Here is a 23,568-nt window from a genome sequence, read left to right on the forward strand (position 1 = left end):
CCAACCTGGAACAAAGCTGGGCATCAAAAGCCTGAGCACCAGGGAAGCAAACCAAAAGCTCCAAAATTGTAAGGCTGGCACAGCCAGACAAGCATCTCCTGGTTCAAGTCTCTCTGCACTCCTTATAAAGTGTCCTGTCTTTACACATGGGGCACAAAGTTACAAAAGTAAATATTCACCTGGACAGCTTTATCCCTCTTTTTTTAGCTTGAAGCATCTCTATCCATCCTGCCATTTAGCAGGGATAGGAAGGGGATATGCTTCCATACTTGGGTTTTATTTATGCAAACTTTGTTAAATTATCATTGTGCCCTTCTTTACAACTGTAAGAGATACACTAAGTCTACAGAATGACTTTTTCCCCGTCAAGCAGCCAACACATGACTGGTCCTACAGGACCTGCAGCTCTGCTGACCAGTGTCCCAGACATGGAGCAGGGAGGTTCTCCAGCTCTGCTGCCACCAGGATTTTGCCCACACTTATAACACTCACAGCCCACTCCCACCAGGACTCTCTGACTGTTTCTATACTCTTGCTCTAATCTGGAAAACAGCATCACCACACAAACCTAGAGGCCCAAGCAGTGAGGGAAACATCTGGAAGGCAAACACCTGGCAGGGCTCCTCAGCCACGCCTGGCACAGCAGCACAGATTCCATCTTATGCAGGAGGCTTTAGTCAAGATTCTTCCATGGTTTGGGAAGCAATGCAGGCAAATCTTAGGCAACTTAAACCTCATTTGTGATACAGAAAAACCCAAGAACTTACTCACTAAACAACCCTGTCCATGCACTGCCAGACACCTGGCAGCTTCACCCACAACCAGCATTTTTACAGCAGGCACAGGGCATTTACCAAGAAGAAGCTGCAGGCGTAACAAGCATCACCCTTGCTTTAAAAGATTCACAACTGTGACTGTCAGTTGTCTGAAAACCCATGCTGGGAAGTTGATGTACTAAATTCAGGCAAAGATTAATGTTCACAGGGCTCCCCATCCTCCCAACATCTGCAGGTTTTAGCAGCACGTTTGCAACTCCAGGTTTAGGATGAGCAGTTTTGTGAGAGCTCCCCTGTAATTGGATGTATCCCTGGCTGACAAGATAAACAAAAATCATGAGTAGCAGCAGCACTCCTTGGGGCAACCAGCAGCTGCAGGGTGGGCAACCTGTCCCCTGCAGCCATGGCCACCTCTGGGCACAGCCATGGCTCTGCCTGTCAGGTAAGGAAATGTCTCTTACGTTTTGCAGGGCGTCCTGGTACTGTGGCAGTGAGGAGAGCTGGGACTCAGAGTGGTACGGGGACAATCCTTTCCTCAGAGTCCGCAGGTCCCCCGTGCTGGACTGCTGCAAAAACAACAGAAAACAGGAAATGTTAGTGACAGGAAAGAAAGCTGGGCCCCTCCTGATGTCCTGGCTTTCCCCATGATCACATCTGTCCCCTCTTTACTTCTCCCTGCACCAGCAGTGACAATGAACACTGTAATAAAATGCTCTTTCCATTGTAGTCCTAGAGAAAATACCTGCAAGCAGCTGGAGGTGAACTGGTCAAGGTCTGCCACATTAAGTGATACAGCAGGAAGGCATTTTTGTTTTACCTAAGTTCTTACATACTCAATAAAAACATTTGTTAAGAAGCACATAAAAATATTTTTAAGACTTCAGATTAAATCAAAATCAGCAAAAAAAATCCACAAACCAACCAACCAACCAACAAACTCACCCAAAAAACCCACACCAGGAGACATTTTCTAGATTAAGGCTTTGTAAACAGTGCTACTATAATCCACCTAAGCTTGCAAAATATTTGTTGATAGGAACAGTTTCTTATTTGGTTACAAATTTGCTTGCACCCATAGGTCTTAAACATAGTCAAATAAATGAAGGTGGTTAATATGACCCTAAAAACCAGATAAATGCAACCAATAGTCTGCACTCACAGGGGAAGGAGCACTGGGTGTTAGGAGTGCTGAACAATCACCCTGGGACAAAGTTTCTGCCTTGTGTTTTTAACTCTCTGTGATCTTGAAAACTGAAGAATGAGAAGTGTTTCTCATTTATAAAAGTGCACCCAGAAAAAGCCAATACACAAGCAGCCAAAATCAAAGGTCTGTGAGAAGATTCTATCTTTATCACCAATAAACATCTCACTAACTTTTCATATTTTTAGGAGAATCAAGCAGTGCACTGTCCTGTATTTTAAAGTTTAAAAATCATGACCTTTCAGATTTTTATGCTCTATTAAGACTTTCAACTGCCATTTGCTACAGAAACTATGTTTTCTACTTCAAAAGAACCAAAGAAAAATCATTGGAGCAATAAAATTTAACAAGAAATCTCATAAATCATATCAATTGTATGTAAAAACCCCACAGTAACCCAAAGGCCTGAACATAACAGGGACTTTGGAGACTGTTGTCATGCACAGATCTCTGGAAACATCAGAAGTTCATTTCCATTTCCTGCTCAAAGAGAAGAATTAATGCACTCTGAGTGGATACATGATTTTCTTTCAGTGTCATCTATATTTTCTTGTAGCTACATGGCCTGTCTCAGTTGATATTCAACTTTGGTTTTATTTCAAAATCCTGTTTTCTTAGGTTAAAACTTCTACAGTGACCCAGTGCTTTCACAACCATTCTGGAGGCCTCACCCTATCACCTTTCCTTTTATAAGCTGTGAAGAGAAGGGCAGTTCTCAAGAAAGCCATAATGGGAAATGGATGCTAGTCCTGTGTGACCCAATCTGCTGGGAGCTGCTGTGTCTCACATGGAGTCAAGTGATACAGAATGAGTTCAGCATATCAGATATCTGGGATTCCCCTGAATTTATGAAGAGAGAAGATGTGGCCTGTATTTCTTTCACATTTCACAACAGAGAGTCAGAGAGAGAGAGATCTGAAGGAGATAACTCCTTCTGAAGCTGAGAAGTGACTGCTGCAAAACTGAGTTTCCACTATTCCTGGGAGGTATATGATTTCAAAGAAAGGTTAGCAGGTCACAATTGAAGATGATAAGAAGACTCTTAGTTTACTGGCAGCGTCCCAGTGTGATGTCTCTTGGTGGTTGTCCTGACAGGATTTCTCCTTGGCTGGTTGTGCTCCCACATCCTTGCTGTGTGCGTGGACACAGCAATATCCTGGAGACGCCCTGGCACTGCCACCCACTGCTTTGGGCTGCCAGCTCAGGAGCTCAGGCACTCTCCCCTGATATCTGGGATGAAGGGGCACATGGGTGGCCAAGGGAAAAGCAGAATACAACAGCAGAGCCAAAATGTGAGGTTGTATCTTTGTGCTGGAGACCCCAGGGGTTGCAGAACCCCTCAAATCTCTGCTCCAGAAGAGTGTGTGGCCTCAGCAGTTTACAGGCCATGGGTTACTCAGACTTTTGCAAACCACGCTGAGACCTGCAAGATGCCACGTGATGGTGGGGTACCAGAAGTGTGGAAACAGGCCTGAGAAAGAGAGATTTGCTGGACATTTGCATCCCAGAAACTTGGTGTCTTACCCCCAAATCTGAATGGGTTGGTCTACACTGGATTCCCCACGTCTTCCATCACATTACAGCTTGTCCTCACAGAAAGTCAAAATGCTTTGCCCAACTAAGGAAGGGAGACAACCAACCCAAGTCCAGACAATACCCAGTATCACACAGCTGTCACTAAAACCCCACTAGGTTAAATTGATTTAATTAACTGCCCTATGCTGCTGCCTGGAGAAAAAGTCTGCGTTAATTTCAATTGGGCTTAAATTGGTTGAAATTGTGTTGGTAAATACACAGATACAGTCAAAACTCTGCTCTAACAAGTGTTTATAATGGATTAGTTCTATTGCTTTTTTTAAAGCAGATCCCATTTAAGACTGCACTAGCGTGTGACAAAACTATTGTTAGGTTGTTTCAGTGGCTGCTGATTATGAATCTGACCTAATGCATTCAATTTGATGGAAAGATTCCCACTGAGTTCAATGAACATCAAAACAAGCTCTTAATTAAAGAACAGAAAGGAAAGAGTGAAAAAAAAATAGGACAAGAAAAAGAAAAGACACCTAAGAAATAAAAACGCTGAGCAGAGATGTCTCCAGAAGAGGAACAAGGTGTTTGGAGCAGAGAGTGGGTTTGCTAGTGCAAAAAGAGTCTTCGCCTGCCATTATTTATAAGACATCCCTGTCAGAAGTGGGCAGAGGAAACTTTTTTTCCTCTCACTGTCTGTCATAAAGCCTCTTTCATGAGCCCTCCACTCAATGCAATTTTCCTTCTATATTTTCTAGAAGTTATTTGGGAATGTATCTCACTTTATTGCTTGTGGTTTTTTACAACAGGCTACCAATCACAGCTCTGCACTATTTATCTTCCCTGTACTAAAGGGAAATGTGTGGTTTTTCACCATAGAAAGAAAACTGCTTTTTCTCTCTTTTTAAAATTAAAATGGTGCAGTGACACATATTCAACAGACCTCCCTAAACATTTGCACATTCCTTGGGCTTTGCTATCAGTGTTAGAGCTAACCAGGGAAAGAAAGTGAATCCCTCATTAAAAAGCAGTATGACTAATGATGCATCAGAATGAGTAGCCATTACTCCACTTAAATCTAAATTAAAAATCCTGGTATTTGCATTGTCAATTCACTCACAAAATGAAATCTCTTATTACCTTACCCAATTTTCATTACTGAGATGTAAGTGGATCCCAAATTGCTTTTCTAGTCAGAAAGACATTCTAAAAGTAGAATACCTGATCATCTCTGTTCATCATCATTGCTGGAGATTATCTCAACTAAAGGGCAACCTATCTATAATAAATTATCCTTCAGGTAAAATCACTTCACATTTCTGGAGTTTCAAAAAATTTATCAGCAGAATCATTTTCATCTGAACTAAAACTCCGTGGGAGCACGCAGTCTCAGCTGAACTTTTATTGGAAATGTTTCCTGAGCTGAGGAGCAGAGACAGAAGGAGGGACACAGCAAAGGAGACCAAGTGAGACAAGCTCAGGAGACTCACACCCTCAGCAAGCACCAGCAACTGGCCACTGACTACTCCAAGAGTGGCTCTTGCTCTCTTACTGTGAATATTTTTCAAACACTAGTTTCATCCATAGTTCAAAGAAAAAAAAAAAAAGAAAGAAAAAGCAAGCATGCCCTGACTTTCACAGTGGTACAAAAGTGCAAGATCTGCCCTCAGCACTCAGAGAACTCAGCACTTCTGTGCACAGCCCTGCCTCCCCCTCCCAGCTGAGGAGCACAGGGACGAGCCTGCAGAGCCAGCACCTTCACCTGGCAGCACAAACCTGTGCCCCACACTGCCAGCACTGACACCCCACTGCCATCATTCCAACACAATCACTCCCCAGCACTCACAAAAAATGACAGAACATTTAGTGATAAATTTTTCAAGTGGGCAGGACTTCAGAGTGACCCCAGAAGATACCATGGGACCAAAGCCCCAGACCTTGCCAGTTATGAAACAAATGGACACAGGCCTGTCCCTCCCACCAGGGAAGGGAGTTTGGTCTACTCCTACCAGTGAGAAAAGAGTAGGGTCACCAAACCAAGTTTTTTAGTAAAAATAGACTGCAAAACCAACTTTTTTTCTGTGTAGAAAACAAGCAATTTGATGGGTGGAAAGGGATATTTTCCATAACAAATAATGTATAATTTTAAATGCTTGAGATAGAAATTAAAGTCCTGGTGCTTACCAAAGACTAAAATTACATTAAAAAAAAAAAGGCAAAACAAAACAATGAAAAAACAGCAAACACTTGTTCCTATCAAAGCTTTCTATCCTGCTAGCAAAGAGAAGAAATGGTGGCCTCTGACTTTTTGACCCGCTGTGCTGAGTGATTCAATTGAAAAATAACACAAATAACACAAGAAGATGGATGGTGTCTGTGGTATTTTAAGGTCAAAGTACTACAAAGAAACATTTATTTTCCTCTTCGTTTCTGTCCAGTAAAGTCAGATCAGTGCTGTGGCCATGTTGGACCAACTGTAAAGATAAAGTGTTGAAAACTTAGAGACAAGTCAGACAAATTATCTTTTCTGCAATCCTTCAGTGTTACTTCTGCTAGAAGGGAGAAAAAAGAAGACAAATATTTAATTCTGAAATACTTTGATGCAACAAAATGGACTGTTCTTAACATAAATTAAATACAGAAAGACAGAAATTTACTTGACAGAAAGTTCTCAGTATTTATGAGAGATTAGGAAAAAATTATTTCAATTAGAATTATGTTCTGAAGTGACCATGGAAAATTTAAAAGCAGCACTGTCAGCTCACAGTAATTCATGAATTAGCATTCAAAACAGGGTTGTTACATAAGTAGCCTTTAATTGAAAACATTTTTTTCTCCATTCGCACAAGTTCTAACAAATGAAGGCTGAAAACAGATTTTAAAAAGTATTTAATCATAAATGACCAGACTGACCCTGTGCCCTGTGGAAATATTAAAGCCTTCACAAAGGGTCACAGCTTCCCTTCTCCCCATGGGCTGTGGGGTCATTTGGGAGCAATTTGGGTGTCTAAACAGGGGCATCCTGTGCCTCAGCATACCCGAGGCACCCCTGGAGCCTCGGCAGAGGTGACAAAAAGCTGCTGGAGACAAAGAGCATCCTCCAGCTGCAGGCAGGGGCAAGGAGGGACAGCCCTGCAGCCACCTGAGGACCACAGCTCTCTCCACCCCTTTGTAACTCATTTCTAACCTCCTGCACCGTGAAAACTTTCTCTCCTGGTTCACAAGTCATTTTTAAAAACACAAAATAAAGCACCAAATTGAAGGCCCTGAGCCCCTTTTTGTCTACCTCTGGGGAGTATAAAGGGATGGCAAAATGTGTCCAGAACACAGAGAACCCAGCGTACATGAGCCACTGACAGCAGACTTCCCTAAGGACTGTCATTTCCAAGGGTTTATAATAATCAGCCTCATTTTCCCACAATGCAGACCCACTTGCAGTAAGCTCAGGAGACAGCGGATTACACACCGCACCACTTAAATGTATTAATATTATATCTGCTTTCAACACAACTTTAGAAGAAATTATGTAACAGCATGAAATGCAAATAGATGGAAAGGAATACTGCAAGGAACTCAATATTGCAAGAGAACATGCCCTTATTGACACTAGCTCAGAAGATTTTCTTTGGACAAATCATTACGCCACACCATCACCCAGCCCTGTGACAGACAAACAATTTCCATTTCTCAGTGCCTACCTCCCCTTTTACAAAGCACAGGATTTCTTCAGCCATCATTTAAAAACATCAGAGTGAACTTGGTCCTCAGCAATAGGGCAAGGGTATCACACCCTGACCATGTAAGCCCATAAGGATCTTGGCTTATGATTTGGGTAATTCTCTATATGGGAAAAAAAGCCTATATTAGAAAAAAAAAATCGCTCTTACTTCAGATTTTAGTTTCACCCATAAATCTTGGATGTTAGATGGAAAACTCTGTTGAGACCTTGGCTTTTGATTATACAAAATATACATTTGTGAAGAGGAAAAAAAAATGCAGAAGGTTTTATTTCAGCCCACTGTGTCAGGCTGCCTTCATCTTTATGGACTCTTGCACTGCCCATTACCTGGATTATTTGTCTGTCATTGTAATATAAATTCTTAACCTACCAGCAACAACACTCTAAACCATAATTGTTCCAGTAATTGAAACAGCCTCAATTTTGACACTCAACAACCCATTGTTTGCAACTGAGTAATTAAATGGAAGATTTAGCTCAAGACCTTTTTCTGTTATTTCCTGTAGCAATTTAGCTGAAAGTGCACACTTCTCTTCACATAGGCAAATGGCATTGATTTGAACTCGGCCAAAACACAGATATTACGAACCAATGTCTCTTGCACAAGTATAGGGCAGAAATAAAAATAAATTAGTGGCCTATTTAATACATTCAGATGATTAAAAAATGGAAATCACCAACATTAGCAAGTGAAAGAATAAGCAATCAGAGCCCTAAACAATCAGCAGCAGTACTAAAAGGCAGCCCCCCAGTTCCAAAAAGCTGCTTGTGGAGGCATTGGCTCTCTCTGCCTTACTGAAATTTCATGGGAAGCTGTTGCAGTCAACCAGGTAGAAGGGAACAGAAGAACATTATACACGTGGAAACCTAACAGAAATAAAGTTATTTTATTATCTTGAAAAAAACCCCTATCTTTACCACAGGTGACCAAAGGTCTTACATGTAGGTGTCAATATTGAGTTACTTGGTAAGATAATATCATTATCTGAACTTCAACCCCTTTCCCTACATTCATGAATGAAGCCTTGCAGAACCCATCTGCACAAACATTAATACCTTACTATCCAGATTCAGAGCATGGTGAGCCCCCCAAACAGTTGGTAAAGCTTGACCACCTTACTCTTCTTCTCAGCTACCACACTTCAGCACACCTGCAGAGGGCAATGGCACTATCAGAGCACACAGCCCTGTTGATGCTGTGTTGTGAGGGTCCCCAGGACGGGGTGAGAGGTGAGAATCTGACTCCAAGTTCTTAGAAGGCTGATTATTATATATTATATATTATATTACATTACATTATATTATATTATAAAACTATATTAAACTATAGAGAAAAGAGACATCAGACGGCCACACAAGAATGATAATAAAAACCTGTGACTGACCGGAGAGTCTGACACAGCTGGACTGGGACTGGTCATTAATTAAAAACAATTCACATGGAACCAATTAAAGGTGCACCTGTTGGTGAGCAACCTCCAGGCCACATTCCAAGCAATCAGACAATTATTGTTTACATTTCTTTTCTGAGGCTTCTCAGCTTCTCAGGAGAAAAATCCTGGCGAAGGGATTTTTCAGAAAATATCATGGGGACAACTCTGTAACAACGAGGCCCAAGGCAGCCTCAGCTATCACAGCAGAGCAGTGATATTTTACTGAACTAAAGCAAAGCACAAACACATCTCAAATAACACACAGGAGGTGGTGCAAAGCACCTGCCTTGCACAGCTCCCACAGGGGCATCAGGGCAATGGGCACTGCTTCTCAGCACCAGGAGGGATTGGCCCTGTCAGGCAGCCTTGTGCCCCAGAGAACATCCCCTACCACACACCCTTGCACAAACACTTCCCCCTTATCTCATTAGTCCATGTTTTAGTGTCTCACGCACCAGGAATCTGAGGGATGGGCAATTTCACTGTGTGAAGCTAGCAAATAATTGAATTAAGGTTCAGTAATTGCAGTTATCACTACAAGACATATTCAGGCAAAAATAAGCTCAGCAAAGCACACATCTGACTTTAAGTATATGTGAAGAGTCCCATTAGCTTCAGCAGCATTTATCAGGCAAGTTGGAAACTACACACATGAGAGCGCAATAAAAAATCAACAGATTTGATTTTGAAAGAACTCTGCAAATAAGGAAAAAAAATTAAGGGATGAGATTAAAACTATTTAACATCTTCCATGTCATGCAATAATATGAGCTTTCTGTAACAGGAGAGATTAAATTCCTTTACAGTGGTTCATATCCCTGTTGTACATGCAACACATCTGGGGATCACCTGAACTGGTGACAAAGGCTTTAGGGGATAAGGGTCTGTCAAACACCCACTCTCCTGATTCCCTCTCCAGTGTTCAGCCAGGAGCTCACAAGCACAGCCTCAGCCAGCTCCATCAGTAAATCCATTTTTAGTAGTTCATGTAGAATTGGAAATGCGTTTGGGCATTGTGCCATGGCTGGATCGTGGCCATTCACAAATGTAACACAAGGGTGAGGATCCCCACTTCTGCCTAGGCTCTGACTTGCCCCTCACATCATCATCTGTGTTCACAGTAGCTGGAAGGGCAACCAGTTTTCACCTGGTTCCATTGGTGACAGCTGGAATCCTCTATTCTCTATTGTTGGGGGAGCTAACGACTGGGAAAGGCAGGAGACAGTCAGTAAGAGGCTTAGCAGATTCTACCATGTATAATCACTCTTGGAAAAAGAGTTTTATTAGCATCTCAGTGGGGTACAGGATATAAAAGCAGGGCAGGTTTCAAACCTCTCCATTCTCTGAAGCAACTGAGGTAGGGAACTTAAGTACACCGCTAATATTCAAGAATGTCTGTATTTTTGTCCTCTTGTTTTAGATCTGCAGAGAAAGATCAAGCCCATAACTCACAGGAGACTCAGATAATCAGTTCAAACCAAATTGCAGTATATAATTATAATCACACAACTGGCAGGCTTAGCTCAAGAGGATATATGAGCTGGCACGGCTGAGAGATCCAAGTATCACAGGCTATAACCCAAACAGAAATGCAGCTCAATAGTTAACAAAGCCAAATGGAGCTACAGCCACTGGCATTTGGTGCAGCCCGAGTCTGGTCTGTGGCTTGCAGGGCTGGAGTTTCAGAGTCACAGATTAATAGAGCCCATCATGGCTCATTAGAACCAAAATCAGCATCTTTACTGGGGGTGCCAGTGGAGAAACTACAGAATGCTGCCCCAGCTCCTCCAGGGAAGTAGATGTTGATATGGATGCAGGATCAAGCACACCTCTGGACCATCCCCCAGAGTCACCTTTCATTTTCTCCTGCCAGCTGCACTCCAGGCAAGGAGGCTACAGGGAACCACTGCCCCTCCTCCCAAAATCCACAGCAACGCTGCTGGGCTGCCCTCGAGGCAATCCCCACATCCCATAAAACAACAGAGCTGGGAATGAGAGAAATAGAGACCTGAGACCTCTCCTGATAAAGCAGCAAAGGTCCCTTGCAGGATTCAGCTCATGCTGGGCACCCAAGTCCCTCTCCTCTGGAGGAACTCAGATGTTCCAAGCTCTCTGCTGAACCAGGACTCAAGTAGCCAGGGAGAATCAATTATTGCCAATCTCGATTTTTTTGAGATAATCTGAATATTCTTTAAAAGTCTCTTATTAAAATTTAAATTTGCATTTTTGGGTCCATGAAAAACAAAACAAAACTGAAAGTTTTGAGCAACGAGGCTTTTTTGTTCTCAAAGCAATGAATGATTAATATCCTTCCCATTGTTGCCCAAGTAGTTTTCAGTTGTCAGACTCTGAATCTTGATCTGGGCTTGAATTTGGCATTTTACTCATTGTAAAAATCTGTTTTAAAGCCTCTGCAGTTATTACATAGTTTCCCCTCAAGACATTTTTCAGTACTTCTCAGATGGACGGATCACTGAGACTCTGTGTACTTTGAACTTCTCTACATGTATCAAAGACACAAAAAGCTGCTTCTTCACAGCCTGATCTAACTGCAATTAAGAGCTTTTTCCCTGGCCCTGTCCTCATACAGAGATAAAAAGTGGAATTTAGTGAAATTATTACAAAGCTGGTTAAGCACAGGATATGACTAATCCTGTATTTCACAGCTGGAGGTTAAACTGAGCCTCATTAAACCCAATGTTCTTGCTTACCCACAACAGAAACAAATGGGGCATGACAGAGCTTTGCATGTGTGCATCTCTCTCACACATACTCTAACACTGAAATTCAGCTCCAGCCCTCCCAAAATTTTAAGTTGCAAGAAATTATATGATGGTCTCAAATCTGTAAGAGTGAACTAACCCAGCATGTCTCTGTCTATCTGTTAGTTGATTTCTGGATCCAGATCTTTCAAATTATATTTCCTAGATTTTTAGGGAACTCTATTTTCATTCTCATAAAATCCCTGGATGCCACAGGTGACAACCCCCAGAACACACAGTACACCACCCAGATTTCATTACAAGTTGCAAAAGTTCATGTCTGTCACTGATCATGCACTTTAGTAAATGCACTTCTAAATATTTATTTAGAGAATATTTATTTTGGTAGGTAGCAGCTCAAGTCTCTCATGTCCAAAGTAAACTGAAGGAGCTCCACTATCTTAGAGGGCCTGAAGGTATTTTGAACTGCTCCTATAAAAGTGTGCAATTTTTATCTGGGGAGGAAAAACATTTCATTCAATAAGTACATATTGTTACTTACATCTCAAGTCAACTTACTGGATAGCAGACTGGTCAGATCAGTCTTGTTATTGTAATTCATAGAAGAAGTGAAATGGAACACACTTGGACATTTGTAGGGAGATAGAATATAAGAAAATAAAGGTAGTATAGAAAGTAATCTTACCCCTAGTAGTTGCAGCTGGGTTAATTATTAAAGATTAGGAGCAGGCCTGACTTTAACAGGCCACAGCTGTAACCAATAAGAAGAAGAGTCCTATAAAAGAGTGGGTTGGTTGAGGGGAACTGGATTCAGTTGGCTACTGTGAGAATAAGGAAGAGTTAGTGCTTAGAGGAGCTGCCTACAAGAAACATCAAGGAGGTATGAAACCCTTGCAGTAAGGAAACAACAATATGGAACTTTTGCAATATAATGACAACAGACATTGGTTGGCTTTGCATGCTAGGTTGGATTTTTTTTTTTTTTAAGATTCTGCTTCCACAACTAAGGAAGCAACATTTGAGGGATTCTGTTACTACATTTTGCATTTGCACATGTAAGCAATGCAGTGTGCTCTCAAAACTATATCAAAGTTTTGGTCTCAAGAGACGTCTCTGAAAATCTTTCTTCAAGAGCTGTACTCCAAAATGCATGGAGTCCTGTAGGAATTCTCACCGTTGACTTGAAAGGAATATTTGGATGTGACCCTGAATATGAATCTCCTTTTTTATTACTTAAAATTAATATGTAGCTAAACATTGAAACACTGTCTAAAAATGGTAATAGAGTAACTGAGGCCAAATCCCCTTCAGTATTCTAAATTTAAATGGAGACCAACTGCCTGGAAAACTTTCATGTCTGAGTTGCTCTGTATTACCAAAAAAAAAAAATCCTATTTCCCTTGTGAGATCTTAAATTAAAGCAATTATACTTATCCTCCTCACACACAAACAATAGGCAGGCTTTGGGGAAATCAGACAGGTTTGTAATTTTGTTCCCGTCGTGGTGAGTGTGTGCAGCGCTCCTGGCACAAGCCATGGCCTCAGACAAACCTCCAGAGCCAATTCACAGAGAGGCACAAATGCTGAGAGACCTTACAGCACCTCTGAGAGCCAGAGGCAACTCTGCAAGCAGGAACTGTTAATGGCAGACTTGGCACAGAAGTGGCTGATAAGAAAATAACAGGGGAAATTGCACTCTGACTCTGCTGAAGCCAGCCAGCACATTGTGGGCAATTTCTTTTTCTCCTCCTTGGGAAGAGATCAGAATGGCATTTCTCGCCGCTGAATGGCATTTACATCTTTGCTCTTTGCACTGCTAATGATTGTCAGGCTCCTTTTGGCCCTGGGGTCCAGGTTTTCCCCCTTGTTTTCAGAAAGATGTGCTGGAAACTGCCTGCTGAGTGCATGGTTTTGCCAAGATCCCGTTTGCCCAAGAATTGTGGCAGCCTGCAGATGCTGTGACCATGGAAGTTCCTTGCTCAAACACCTCAGCTCTGTTTCAATAGCAGTCTTACAGGCATTGCCTACTATCTAATGAGTTAATAATATCTACTATTCCTACTATTAAATTAGTTAATATTTTATTACTCATTTGGCTGCAGCCTTTTAATTCAGGGAAAGCATGCAATTTCTTAAAAGTAAGACTAAGAACAGTTGTCAAGAACTTGTAGGGATGCCCTAAAGATCTTCCAAGGAAACTCTAAATCCCAGGCAGCTAGCAGGCTGAACTGCTGTCAAGTGCTGCTACTGAAGTCTATTTGGCAATTTTAATTAAATACTCATAAATCTCAAGGGCTGTCACTCCCTAGAGAAGAATTTTTTGTTTCTGCTCTGCACCAGGGGACTTGTGAAAGAGGCACCAGGACTGCATTGTCAAATGTCCAGTTACTTAAAGCATCACCTGCCCAATGCACTTGCTTTCTATAAAGCTGGGCTTTTTGAGATAAAGGTGTGTAATATGTGCCCTCAGCATCTCTGAATAGAAAAATGCCTCTGGCACTCCTGCTCTCAAGGGAAAAGGTAGACACAGCTCAGCAGAGACTACAAACCAAAAGGAGTCCTGACAGCCAGCCCATGGTGCACAGTACTTGGTTACAAGGAGAGAGAAAAGTGATGAGCCCACACAGCCTATAAACTCGAGTTTTAGCTAGAAGTGCTCAATCTTTGTGTGTGTACAGAATGAGCTGAAAATGCAAAATAACGTGAAAGAATGGCCAGAAGTTTGTTACCCTTATTATCTCTATAATGTATGCACTAGTTATGAAACTACCCAGAACTGACCTTTGGGGCTCCTAAATGTTGTAAATACAGGTCTCTCCAACCTTAAGGGGGAAGTGTGCAATTAAAAATTCCTGTTTGTTCAAGGGGCAGCATGGAGTAGCTTAAGGGGTTTATTTTGTGCTGGGACACTTCTAGCTCAGAGGAATGGAAAGCAAATATGGTCTCCCACCTCAGGGATTGCATCTTAGCAATTTGGAAGGTACCCTTGCCTGGTCAACCAGACACCACTAAAGAAAGGTTAACATCAGCTCTTCTGGGCATTTCCCACAATGACAGAGGAATATCAGGACTTCACCCACGTGATGTTGCACAGACCAAATGCATGCACTCAGCAGAGCTCAGTGCAAGCCTTCCCTGGAGAATGTGAGGCTACAGAACTGATGCCCATGAAGCTCTCTGAAACCAATACCCAACATTTCTCAGAGCTTTCATTCATCTTCTTCACACTGCACAACTAAAACTTCCAGAAACCAGCTGCACCTGTGAGAAAGGTTCACACCATCCCCACTGGGCTTTGTGGGGTCTTTGCCACTGTGGCTACACCACAGACACCTACCAGCCCTGGAGAGCAGGACTGGGTGGCCTTTTCTGGTAGTGGCATTTGCTACAACCTCTCCCCAGACAATATAAACCAGGGCAACAGAAGTTGTGGGTTGTCAGAATTGCTGCCAGAGACTTTGCCAGCACAGCAATGCCATGCAAGAGCATGACCTTCTAGCTGACATGGTCACGCCAACAAAGCATCACAGCATAAACTGTGTCAAAAAAAGTAAAAACTGGAGTTGTTTCTCCTCAGAGAAAGGAAAATAGAGAGAGTGATGAGTACTGATGGGTTAGCAATGTCAGAAGCATATTATTTTCCAAGTGGAAATATACATAATGTCCTTCCCTAGAAAGCAAAAGTCAAAACAACAACAAAAACCCCATATATATGGCTATCATAGTAACACACTTATCTCCCTTTGCTTTCCTCCCACTGCAGTGTGGCTTGTGAGATGGAATTTTTTGATCTCCAAGAGTAAGAAAAGCTCTCTCCATTAACCTGTTCAAGTAAGTCACTAGAAAAACAGAAGTGTGAATCCCAGCACATCTGAACTGCAGGTGACATGTACAGTGCAGAGCAGCTGCCAGGCATGGGCTGGGGAGCTTTTGCCTGTCCCTCTGAGGCTTTCTTCTAAAGTGCTTCTAGGGAAAGGATATGTGGGAAGCAAAAGTGCAAGCTTGAGATGCCCTGCAACATCTTGATTTCAGCAGGGGCTACAAAGGCACCACCTCTCAGCATACCCTCACTCCAGAGATGCTGAGGAAGATAAAGCAACAAATCTCATTCAGGATGCAGCAGCCAGCAAAAGGGTATTGTGTCACTGGCCACTGGAATATAAATCCAAATATCCTTTGCAGCCTTCTCAGGTTTCTCTGGCTGAAGCACTATTTCAGCTCTATGTTTAGCAGTTGGAAGGAAGCCAGGAAGACTTCCATAACCACCCCTGATTTGTTAATCCCTTAATGCACAGGCACTTTTTGTTACTTAGGACGTCAGGTTTCATCACTCCTCAGCACACTGGTGATAGAACTTCTTGACACCAGGCTGCAAATATTATTGCAAAGTCAATACTCCCAGGGAGAAAGCCAAGCCGAGCTGAAATGTGACTTTGGTGTTGACAAGCCAGTTTGGCACTGCAGAGTTCAAACAGCCAGGATCACCTGGCAACTTTGAAAACAGGAGAAAGTTTGCCAGGATCCTTTCTGACTAGAGTCTTATCCCAAAATCCACATGGTAACAGCTAAACACTTCCCAGTCAGACAAAGCAAGTAAAAACACAGTAAGTGGATTATGCTTTCTGGGAAAGTGCTGGGAACTGTATGTACATATGCATGTGAACTTGTGTCTATACAGATTTTTCTAATCTTTCTCATTAAAACAGAAAAAAATCCAGATCTGGGTGTGTAGCATGACAGACTGGAGGTGATGCAGCTCAGTATTCCCAGGGAGTTCAGCCAGCCCATGGCAGCTTCAACAGTCCTGTTGCCCTAAGGACAGCTGAGTCCCTGCTTGTAATACAAAAAGTTATTTCCTGAATGTGATCTAAAAGAAGTTGGGTCCTGGTCTTTTTGGAGAGCCATTGAGACATCACACAGGGGCTGCACAGCACAGCCCAGCCAGGCTGGCATCAGTGCCTGCTGCCACTGGGGATGTGACAGGCCTTCTCCAGAACACAGAGCTATTTTAAGGTAATTTCCCTCCTTCCTGGACTCAAATATTTGTAATAATACCCAAATAGCCCAAAAGGTGATGACACCTGAGGACAGTGGAGGAAAAGGCATAGCCTTCACACCCAGGGCAGCATGTAGGTGAAGGGCTGATGAACCCGAAGCAGCCCTGCAGAACCCAAAATTAACTGGGTTTCATCCTCCCAATGCAATAAGCCCATGCAGCTATGCAGAACCTATTCATTTTCACCATTAATTACCAACTTCTTCCTGATCTCCTAAGGCAGATCTGACAGAGTAATGTGCTTGGCTGTGGCAGGACAAAGCTGGGCCAAGGGCACACTGAGCCCATCCCTGAATCTGTGCACATCCCATCTGCCTGTCAATAGCTCCAATTAAAGCCACCAGACACCAGCTCAGTCACAGTTTGGGAGAAAGACAGGGGGGCTTAAAATCAAATTAGCAATCAATTAATACATGAAGCAACTACAAAGCTGGTGAGTTGAGCACCCTTTGGGGTTTAACCCTTTGGTGCCCTCTGAGTTTTTTTCATGGCTAGTAATGCCAATGAGTATGCTGGGAGAAAGGAGTAATCTTTAAAAAAGCTCAGTCAGGCCAAAATGTGCATTTCAGAAAAAAATAACATTTGACAACATTTTGTTATTAAAATTTCAGTACACATAGAGCTCTCTATTATTTTTGTGTGTTTATTTTAAATGAGAATGTTTTAAAAATGTGACCCTGGAACAATCTATTCTCTGATTTCGTGAATGCAAAGAACAGCAAAACATTAACTGGCAAAAAGGCATTTAAAAAAATATTACCAGGGCTTTTTTATTTCCAGCCCTTATAATTGGGAAGAATCTGGAATTAAATGACTGTGAAACATAGTGCTAGAAGTAAGAAGCAAAGTATAGTAAAAAAATCTTTAAAAATCACAGGAAGGTGGAACATAAAAGCAGTAAAAGGATGCAAAGAACAGGTAAAAAAAAAAGGGTAACTTTTCCAATGGTTTAAATAGACAGTGCCTTATTAAATGCAGCAGAGCTGCCCCTGTTTACACCAACTGCTGTGTTTCACAGGGGATCCAGAGGACATACCAGCCAGAATGGCTGTTTTCTTCTCACTGCTTGACATTGCTATATAAAGACAGGTAAGCAGCATGAGTGATCAAAAGCACAGTGGCACATGGAGTAGACTTTGAAAGGGAGATGCAAGCAAGAAGTGCCCCTTTAGAGAGTCTGCTCAGATTTAAGTAAGATCTCAAATAACAGCTGGGAGCCTGCACCACACACAACTATTCCCAAGGCTGTCCTTTGACAACAGTCTCCTCTTTCAGCAAGATAAAAGTCAATATAAATAGGCAAGGAAGACAAAATCCTACAGCAAGGACAGGCAGAGCTGGACTCTTATGGCATCCCCAGGAGGAGAGGTGGGTCAAGGAGCTCTGCAGGGAGGCATTAATGCATCTCTGAAACACACACAGACCCTAACAGAGGATTCACTTTTTTCCCCTATATTTTTTTAATTTTAACAAAAGGAGACCAAATTCTATCTGTGTGGGGTTAATATGAATTGTGTTCTTCCTGCACAGGATGTTTACCAGAAGCCAGTGTGCATTAACATGGGCAGGCAGACACAACCATATGGAAACAGGAGAACTGGGCCACACTAGTATCTATAAGGCAATAAAACCTACCTGGGAAAGAAGCTTGTTGTCATCCTCCAGCAGCTTCACTTTTGTTTCAAGTTGCCTGATATAGTTGGAAGATGAATCTTTAGGGAAAGAGAAAAAAAAACATTTAAGCTTCTTGTTGCACAGGCAAGTATTGTCTCAGAAACAACATGTTTTCCCACTCTGTAGAAGGCAAGTTTGGGAAGGACTTGATGAATAAAACTCTATGTGTGCAGGGTGATGAGGGACTCCATCAAAGGTTTTTTCATTAAAAAGCTGAGATTTAGCAACAGCAATATCTTCTATGCATCTGCATCCATGCCAGTTTGAGGGGTGGGTGATACAGAAGGAAAGTGAAGTTGAAACACTGCGTTTTGTATTTTCATAAAAGTAATTTCCTAGTTTTGAAAGCTATTCTCATTCATCTAGACTGCACCAAAATACTCCACAACAGAACAAGATGTTTCCTTTTAGGTTTGAACAAACAACCCCTCCAGACACGTGCCTTTTTCTTTCAAAAACAACTGAGAAACTCACAAAACCAAGCTGTTGGCACAGCTCTAAGAGGAGGTCAGTGCCACAGCTCCCAGTGCTGTAAAAGGGAGAGAAGTGTATTCAGCAAGGCCACAGAGCTGCAGCATGCACACAGACACACAACAAGTGCCTACCCAGGACATCTGTTTTTTCCAGTGGAAGCACGTGACACTAACCAGAAAAACACCAGGACAATAAAATAGGGAATAGCCTCACGTAAAATGGCAATATTCAACCTGCAGGAATGCAATGGCCAGTTTACCACTGCAGAAAGGCAGCACCACCAGACAGGGTGGCCTGGCACAGAGGAGAAGTCACTGGAGAGCTCTGTGGGTGGCTGAGCTCTCCAAAGCATCTGGCTTTTGTTTTGAACCATGCCTAGAAGAAACACATTTGAAAATTTCACAGGGAAGAAAATAAAAGACACTGGGACAAGCTCTTCTCCATTCTCATTACAGCTCGATGAGTTGCTCCCATACAATTGCATCTTTGCAAAATTTCTCCTCTGCTTGTAATTTCAGTAGCAGAGGCCATTAGCTGTCACAGCAGGAGGAAAAGTTTTGAAACATAAGTATATTAAAAACTCCAAACATTTTCCACACTTCTAAAGGGGCTCTGAAAAGTTCAAAATTATAACTTCCCTCATCTCATTTATTATGGTGTGACTGCAGAAGCCACTGTTCCACCCCAGGACTTCCTGCTGAGCGTGAATGGCCAAGGAACCAGGTGCTGACACAAGGCCCCCAGTGCCAGGGGGCATGCTGCTGTGGCACCAGCACCTTTGGGGATCAGCCCCCATGGAAAGCAGGCACCTCTGGCTGCAGCCCTGGCACAGGAACACTCAGCAGGCACAGGGGTGAGCTTTGGGCTGCTGTGGCACCAGCACCTTTGGGGATCAGCCCTCCATGGAAAGCAGGCACCTCTGGCTGCAGCCCTGGCACAGGAACACTCAGCAGGCACAGGGGTGAGCTTTGGGCTGGCTCTGTGCTGAACAGCTCCTCTCTGCCTCTGTGGCTGCCAAAGGCTCTCAGCACTAAGGCTGAATGCTCTCCTGGCCCCTCAGCAGAAGGACCAGCAGGGCAGCCACAGCTAATCACTGACACTGCTTTGGCCACTCAAGGGAAAAACTGGAATATGCTCAAAAAAGTGCTACCATAGACCAGTGCCAAAGCACACAAAGGAACAGCAGGATGGATCTGAGTCAAGTGCCCATCTAAAGCACACTGTCAGAGGAAAAATGCTCAGTTTTTTGACTGGATTATGCTTTGTTCAAACCCAGGAAATCCAAACAAGTCCCCATGAGAAAGGTTAAGAAGACACTGTAGGGAGCTGTGTAAGTTCAGTGAACAGCTTAAGTGGTGACAAGGTTCACAGCAACATCAGCTTGAGCTGCAGGGAGCACAAACTCAGCCCAACAAGCACCCCAACATGGGGGAGTCTCCAGGTCAGGGGAGAAGAGAGCAAACCAAGCAGGTTACAGAATCAATCTAAAGCTCTTTCCCTGGGAAGGCCTCGTGCACCACAGCATTGCCCACGCACAGCTAAGGGTGCTGGGCAGAATGCTGCAGCAGATTGGTGCTGAATGTGGCAAGATTTTGGGATCAGCTTGAAGAACCTGCTGAATTAGTAATGAACCTGTCCTCCAGCAGGGTGCAAGGGGAGTTTGAGATTGTCAAAGCCAGGAGGACCATGGATTCTTTGGTCTGACCCCTCTGTGCTCCAGGCCGTCACACTTTGTTAACTTACCCCTAATACCAGTACAATAATACCCATTTGGCCAAACAGCTCCAAAACCAGCCTCCATCTCTGTCTGAAGACAACCAGAGACTAGTGGCTGTGTGCTGAATACAACAGCTTCCACTGGCAGATCTGGTCAGATAAGGTGTCCTTCCCACCTGCATCCCAGCTCCACCAGTACCCTCACTGTGCCAGCAGTACAAGGAATTCAGGTTAGCTGGATGAATGGTGATGCAGAAGCTGTCATGTTCAGGCCCTGAATGCTACCAGGACTGGCTGGCTGGTTGATGAAAAGAATAGAGCATGACTGCCAAAGAAAAGGAAATAGAGAATTATTTCCTCTCTGTGGTTTCATATCCCTTACCAAAAAAAAAAAAAAAGGGATATTCCTTAGGAAGACAAGCCCTGCATCCTTTGAGCCAATGCACATCACTGGTTCTGAAAGCCTGACCTGAGAACTGCTAGAATTCTTCAGACACCACTGTTCAACCTCAAACCATGTTTGATGTCTGACCTCAGCCAGAAAACACCCTATGAAAACATAGAATATACACAGGAAAAAAATAGAAAAAAACCAAATGAGTGCTCAGAGCCATCCCAGTCCTTGCCATGCCCTCAGAGATGAATCAGCTCCATCTTCTGGACCTGCCTGTGTTGAGGCAGGTGCCAGATGAACCATTTGCATCTTGATCTCAGTTCTAAAAAAGCTCATAACTCTCACAACAGCAGGCAGTAACACTGCCAGGCTAAGCAGTGAAATCCCAGGCTAGGTCTCACCCATGTTATATCAAGAAACACATTCCCAACATTTTTCTGACTCTGACCTTTCTCTTATCAGTGAGTTTCCATCCTCTCCTGCCTCCCCCAGAGCCAGGAGACAAGGACAGCCTCAGTGACCCATCTAGGAGAGGCAGCAGGGCTGGATCACTGACTGATCAGACCCTCACATCCCTTTTCATTAGAAATCAAACAAATGGTCCTCCCTGCTGTGCCCAAGCTGTGAGCAGCGCTCCACCCTCACCAGCCCAAAGCACTCTCCTCAGTGGCTGGAGCAGCCCCCAGACTCAGGCACTGGAGCAGTGTAACCCAGCACAGCCACCCAGCCACACCTCATGGCACTGACTTTGAGTCCACTCTCACCGGCTGGAGCCCTGCTGGTGACCAGACCAGCATGGTGGCCAAGGACACGTGGTCAAGGATAACCTTTCTGGCTCTCAGTGCTGCCTGGGATGCCAGCGGGGCAAACATGCTCTTCCAGTTACCCCTTGGGGCCACGAGAAGCAGCTGCACGAGCAGTGGGTGCCTCAGTGGGCCAGATGGCACCAGAGGGAAGGAAATTTCCCATCACAACGTTTCACATCCCACTCAGCAGCCTCCCTCCCTGTGGCAGCCATCACACAGCAGAGGAAGCTGGGGAGAGGCAGAACGTGCCCTGCCAGGCTGCTACCCACGACAGTGAAAACTGTAATCCCCATCAGCCATCCCTCACTTGCACCATGTAAATTCTACATGCTAAACTGTTCACAGAGCTGAGAAACCTGAAGTCCTGCATCTCTACAAAGCTTTGGAAAAATTAATTGGATGTAGAGCTCCCCACATTATGCCCATGAGCTGCACTCCAGCTCAGAAAGGCACATTACTGTTATTATCCACCCTCCTCAAGATTTACTGCTCCAAAAAACATACTCCATCTGGAATGGGATGTAATTCAGCTTGGATGTAATCTAGCTGAGTAACTTTTCTCCACATAGATAAACCACTTAATACTCATTACAGCTAAATGGAGGCAAGACAAATCAGTCTACCTTGTTTTAACTCAATGGTCTCTCAGAGAGCAGGGAGCTGTCTGGCTCCTCAAGCTTTGTAAAAACATAAATTAGGAATTGTTTTTACAAACAAAACAATCTTGCAGCCTGCAGAGCACAGAACAGTGTAATTTTAAAAGACACTTGTAGCCTTTCTGATTCTCATCTGAGATTTCAGAGGAATCTGACAGAGGGGTAAATATGATAAATTACACATTTATTTTGACAGCAGCAAAATAAATGGTTTCATTTCCTTGTATGCCACTTCTCCAACCACAGGAATGCAGAGCAGAGGTTTGTGTGGTAGCTGCGAGGTTGGGATTGAGACACTTTTATTTAAAACCTTCTCACAATGAGACACTAGCACCTAAATGAATATAAGGAAAAACTACCCTTTACTTAGGGCAGCTCATACCAGAGACGTCAGAAAAGGTTAATGTAGGTGTCTGTGAGATGAGAAAATTGTCAAGAGCCCTTTGATAGGACTCATTCCCAGCAGGACAGTCCTTACACCCAGCCTGGGCAATACCAAACAAAATGGCAAGAGCAGACTTGAACCAACAGAGGTGCTTTAGTTCTCTTCCACAGCACCCCATTGAGGTTTGAATTGTCCTTTTGATTTGCCTTTTTGCTAGAAAGCACAGGTGACACAGAGCCCAGCTGGAGTGCTGGCTGGCAGGCCAGGGCAGGGTGCCCCACTGCAGCTCTGTCCCCACATGCAGCTCAGAGGTGCCCCACACACCCAGGGGCCAGGCTGGACACCCCCTGCTCCCACTGCACTTCTTCCCCAGGAGCTGCTTTAACTAAGCTTGATTCATGACAGCAAAGCACAGCCATATTTTGTCAGTGTCCTGCAAACAAGGCTCCTCCTATCCTCATAAAAAGTAGCATCCCTAAAGGGATTCTCCCAGACCACAGAGGAAAGGCACATGAAGGCATGATGCTCTGCCAGATTTGCACCATGTAGCCAGCTGCCTTCTTTGCATGATGGAATGCTGACATTTTCTCTTCCTCTCTTTCCATCAAAGATCATCTCATAAGAAGGCCTTCACCTGTGCTCAATAAAACACTTTGCTGTTTGTTGGCAGTTTCATTATCACATCTCTGCTCTTCCCCACTACATTTCATATTCATATTGCTCTACTGGTCTTGCTTCTTGACACCCACAAGCAGGCTGAAAAATGGCCAGTGGTTATATCTTGTAAAGAAGTTGATTTATTAAAGCAACAGCACTGTTTCAGAGCAGCTGGAAAGCAGATGAAACTCACATATCTTGAATATTGTCATTAAAGGAAACTATTGGGAGAGATGGACAAATGCACCACCCTTGCTTTTCCTAGGCAGCCCCCATCTTTCTGCCCCTACCAGAAAACCCCAATCCCAATGCTCTGTTTCAGACTGGTATGCAAGGCAAGATTTCACAACA

The 23,568-nt window shown here is 43.5% G+C and overlaps 1 protein-coding gene across 1 annotated transcript in view; it reads right to left on the reverse strand.

Annotated features, from left to right (window-relative positions):
- CCDC85C (coiled-coil domain containing 85C) overlaps positions 1-23,568 on the reverse strand; it is a 111,327-nt gene that overhangs the window by 25,226 nt on the left and 62,533 nt on the right. Inside the window, 2 exon segments of the mRNA XM_030948650.1 lie at positions 1,238-1,342; positions 18,091-18,167. Of these exon segments, the coding sequence (XP_030804510.1) occupies positions 1,238-1,342; positions 18,091-18,167 (182 nt within the window).

Source organism: Camarhynchus parvulus, chromosome 5 (assembly GCF_901933205.1).
Source record: "Camarhynchus parvulus chromosome 5, STF_HiC, whole genome shotgun sequence".
Taxonomy (NCBI): Eukaryota; Metazoa; Chordata; class Aves; order Passeriformes; family Thraupidae; genus Camarhynchus; species Camarhynchus parvulus.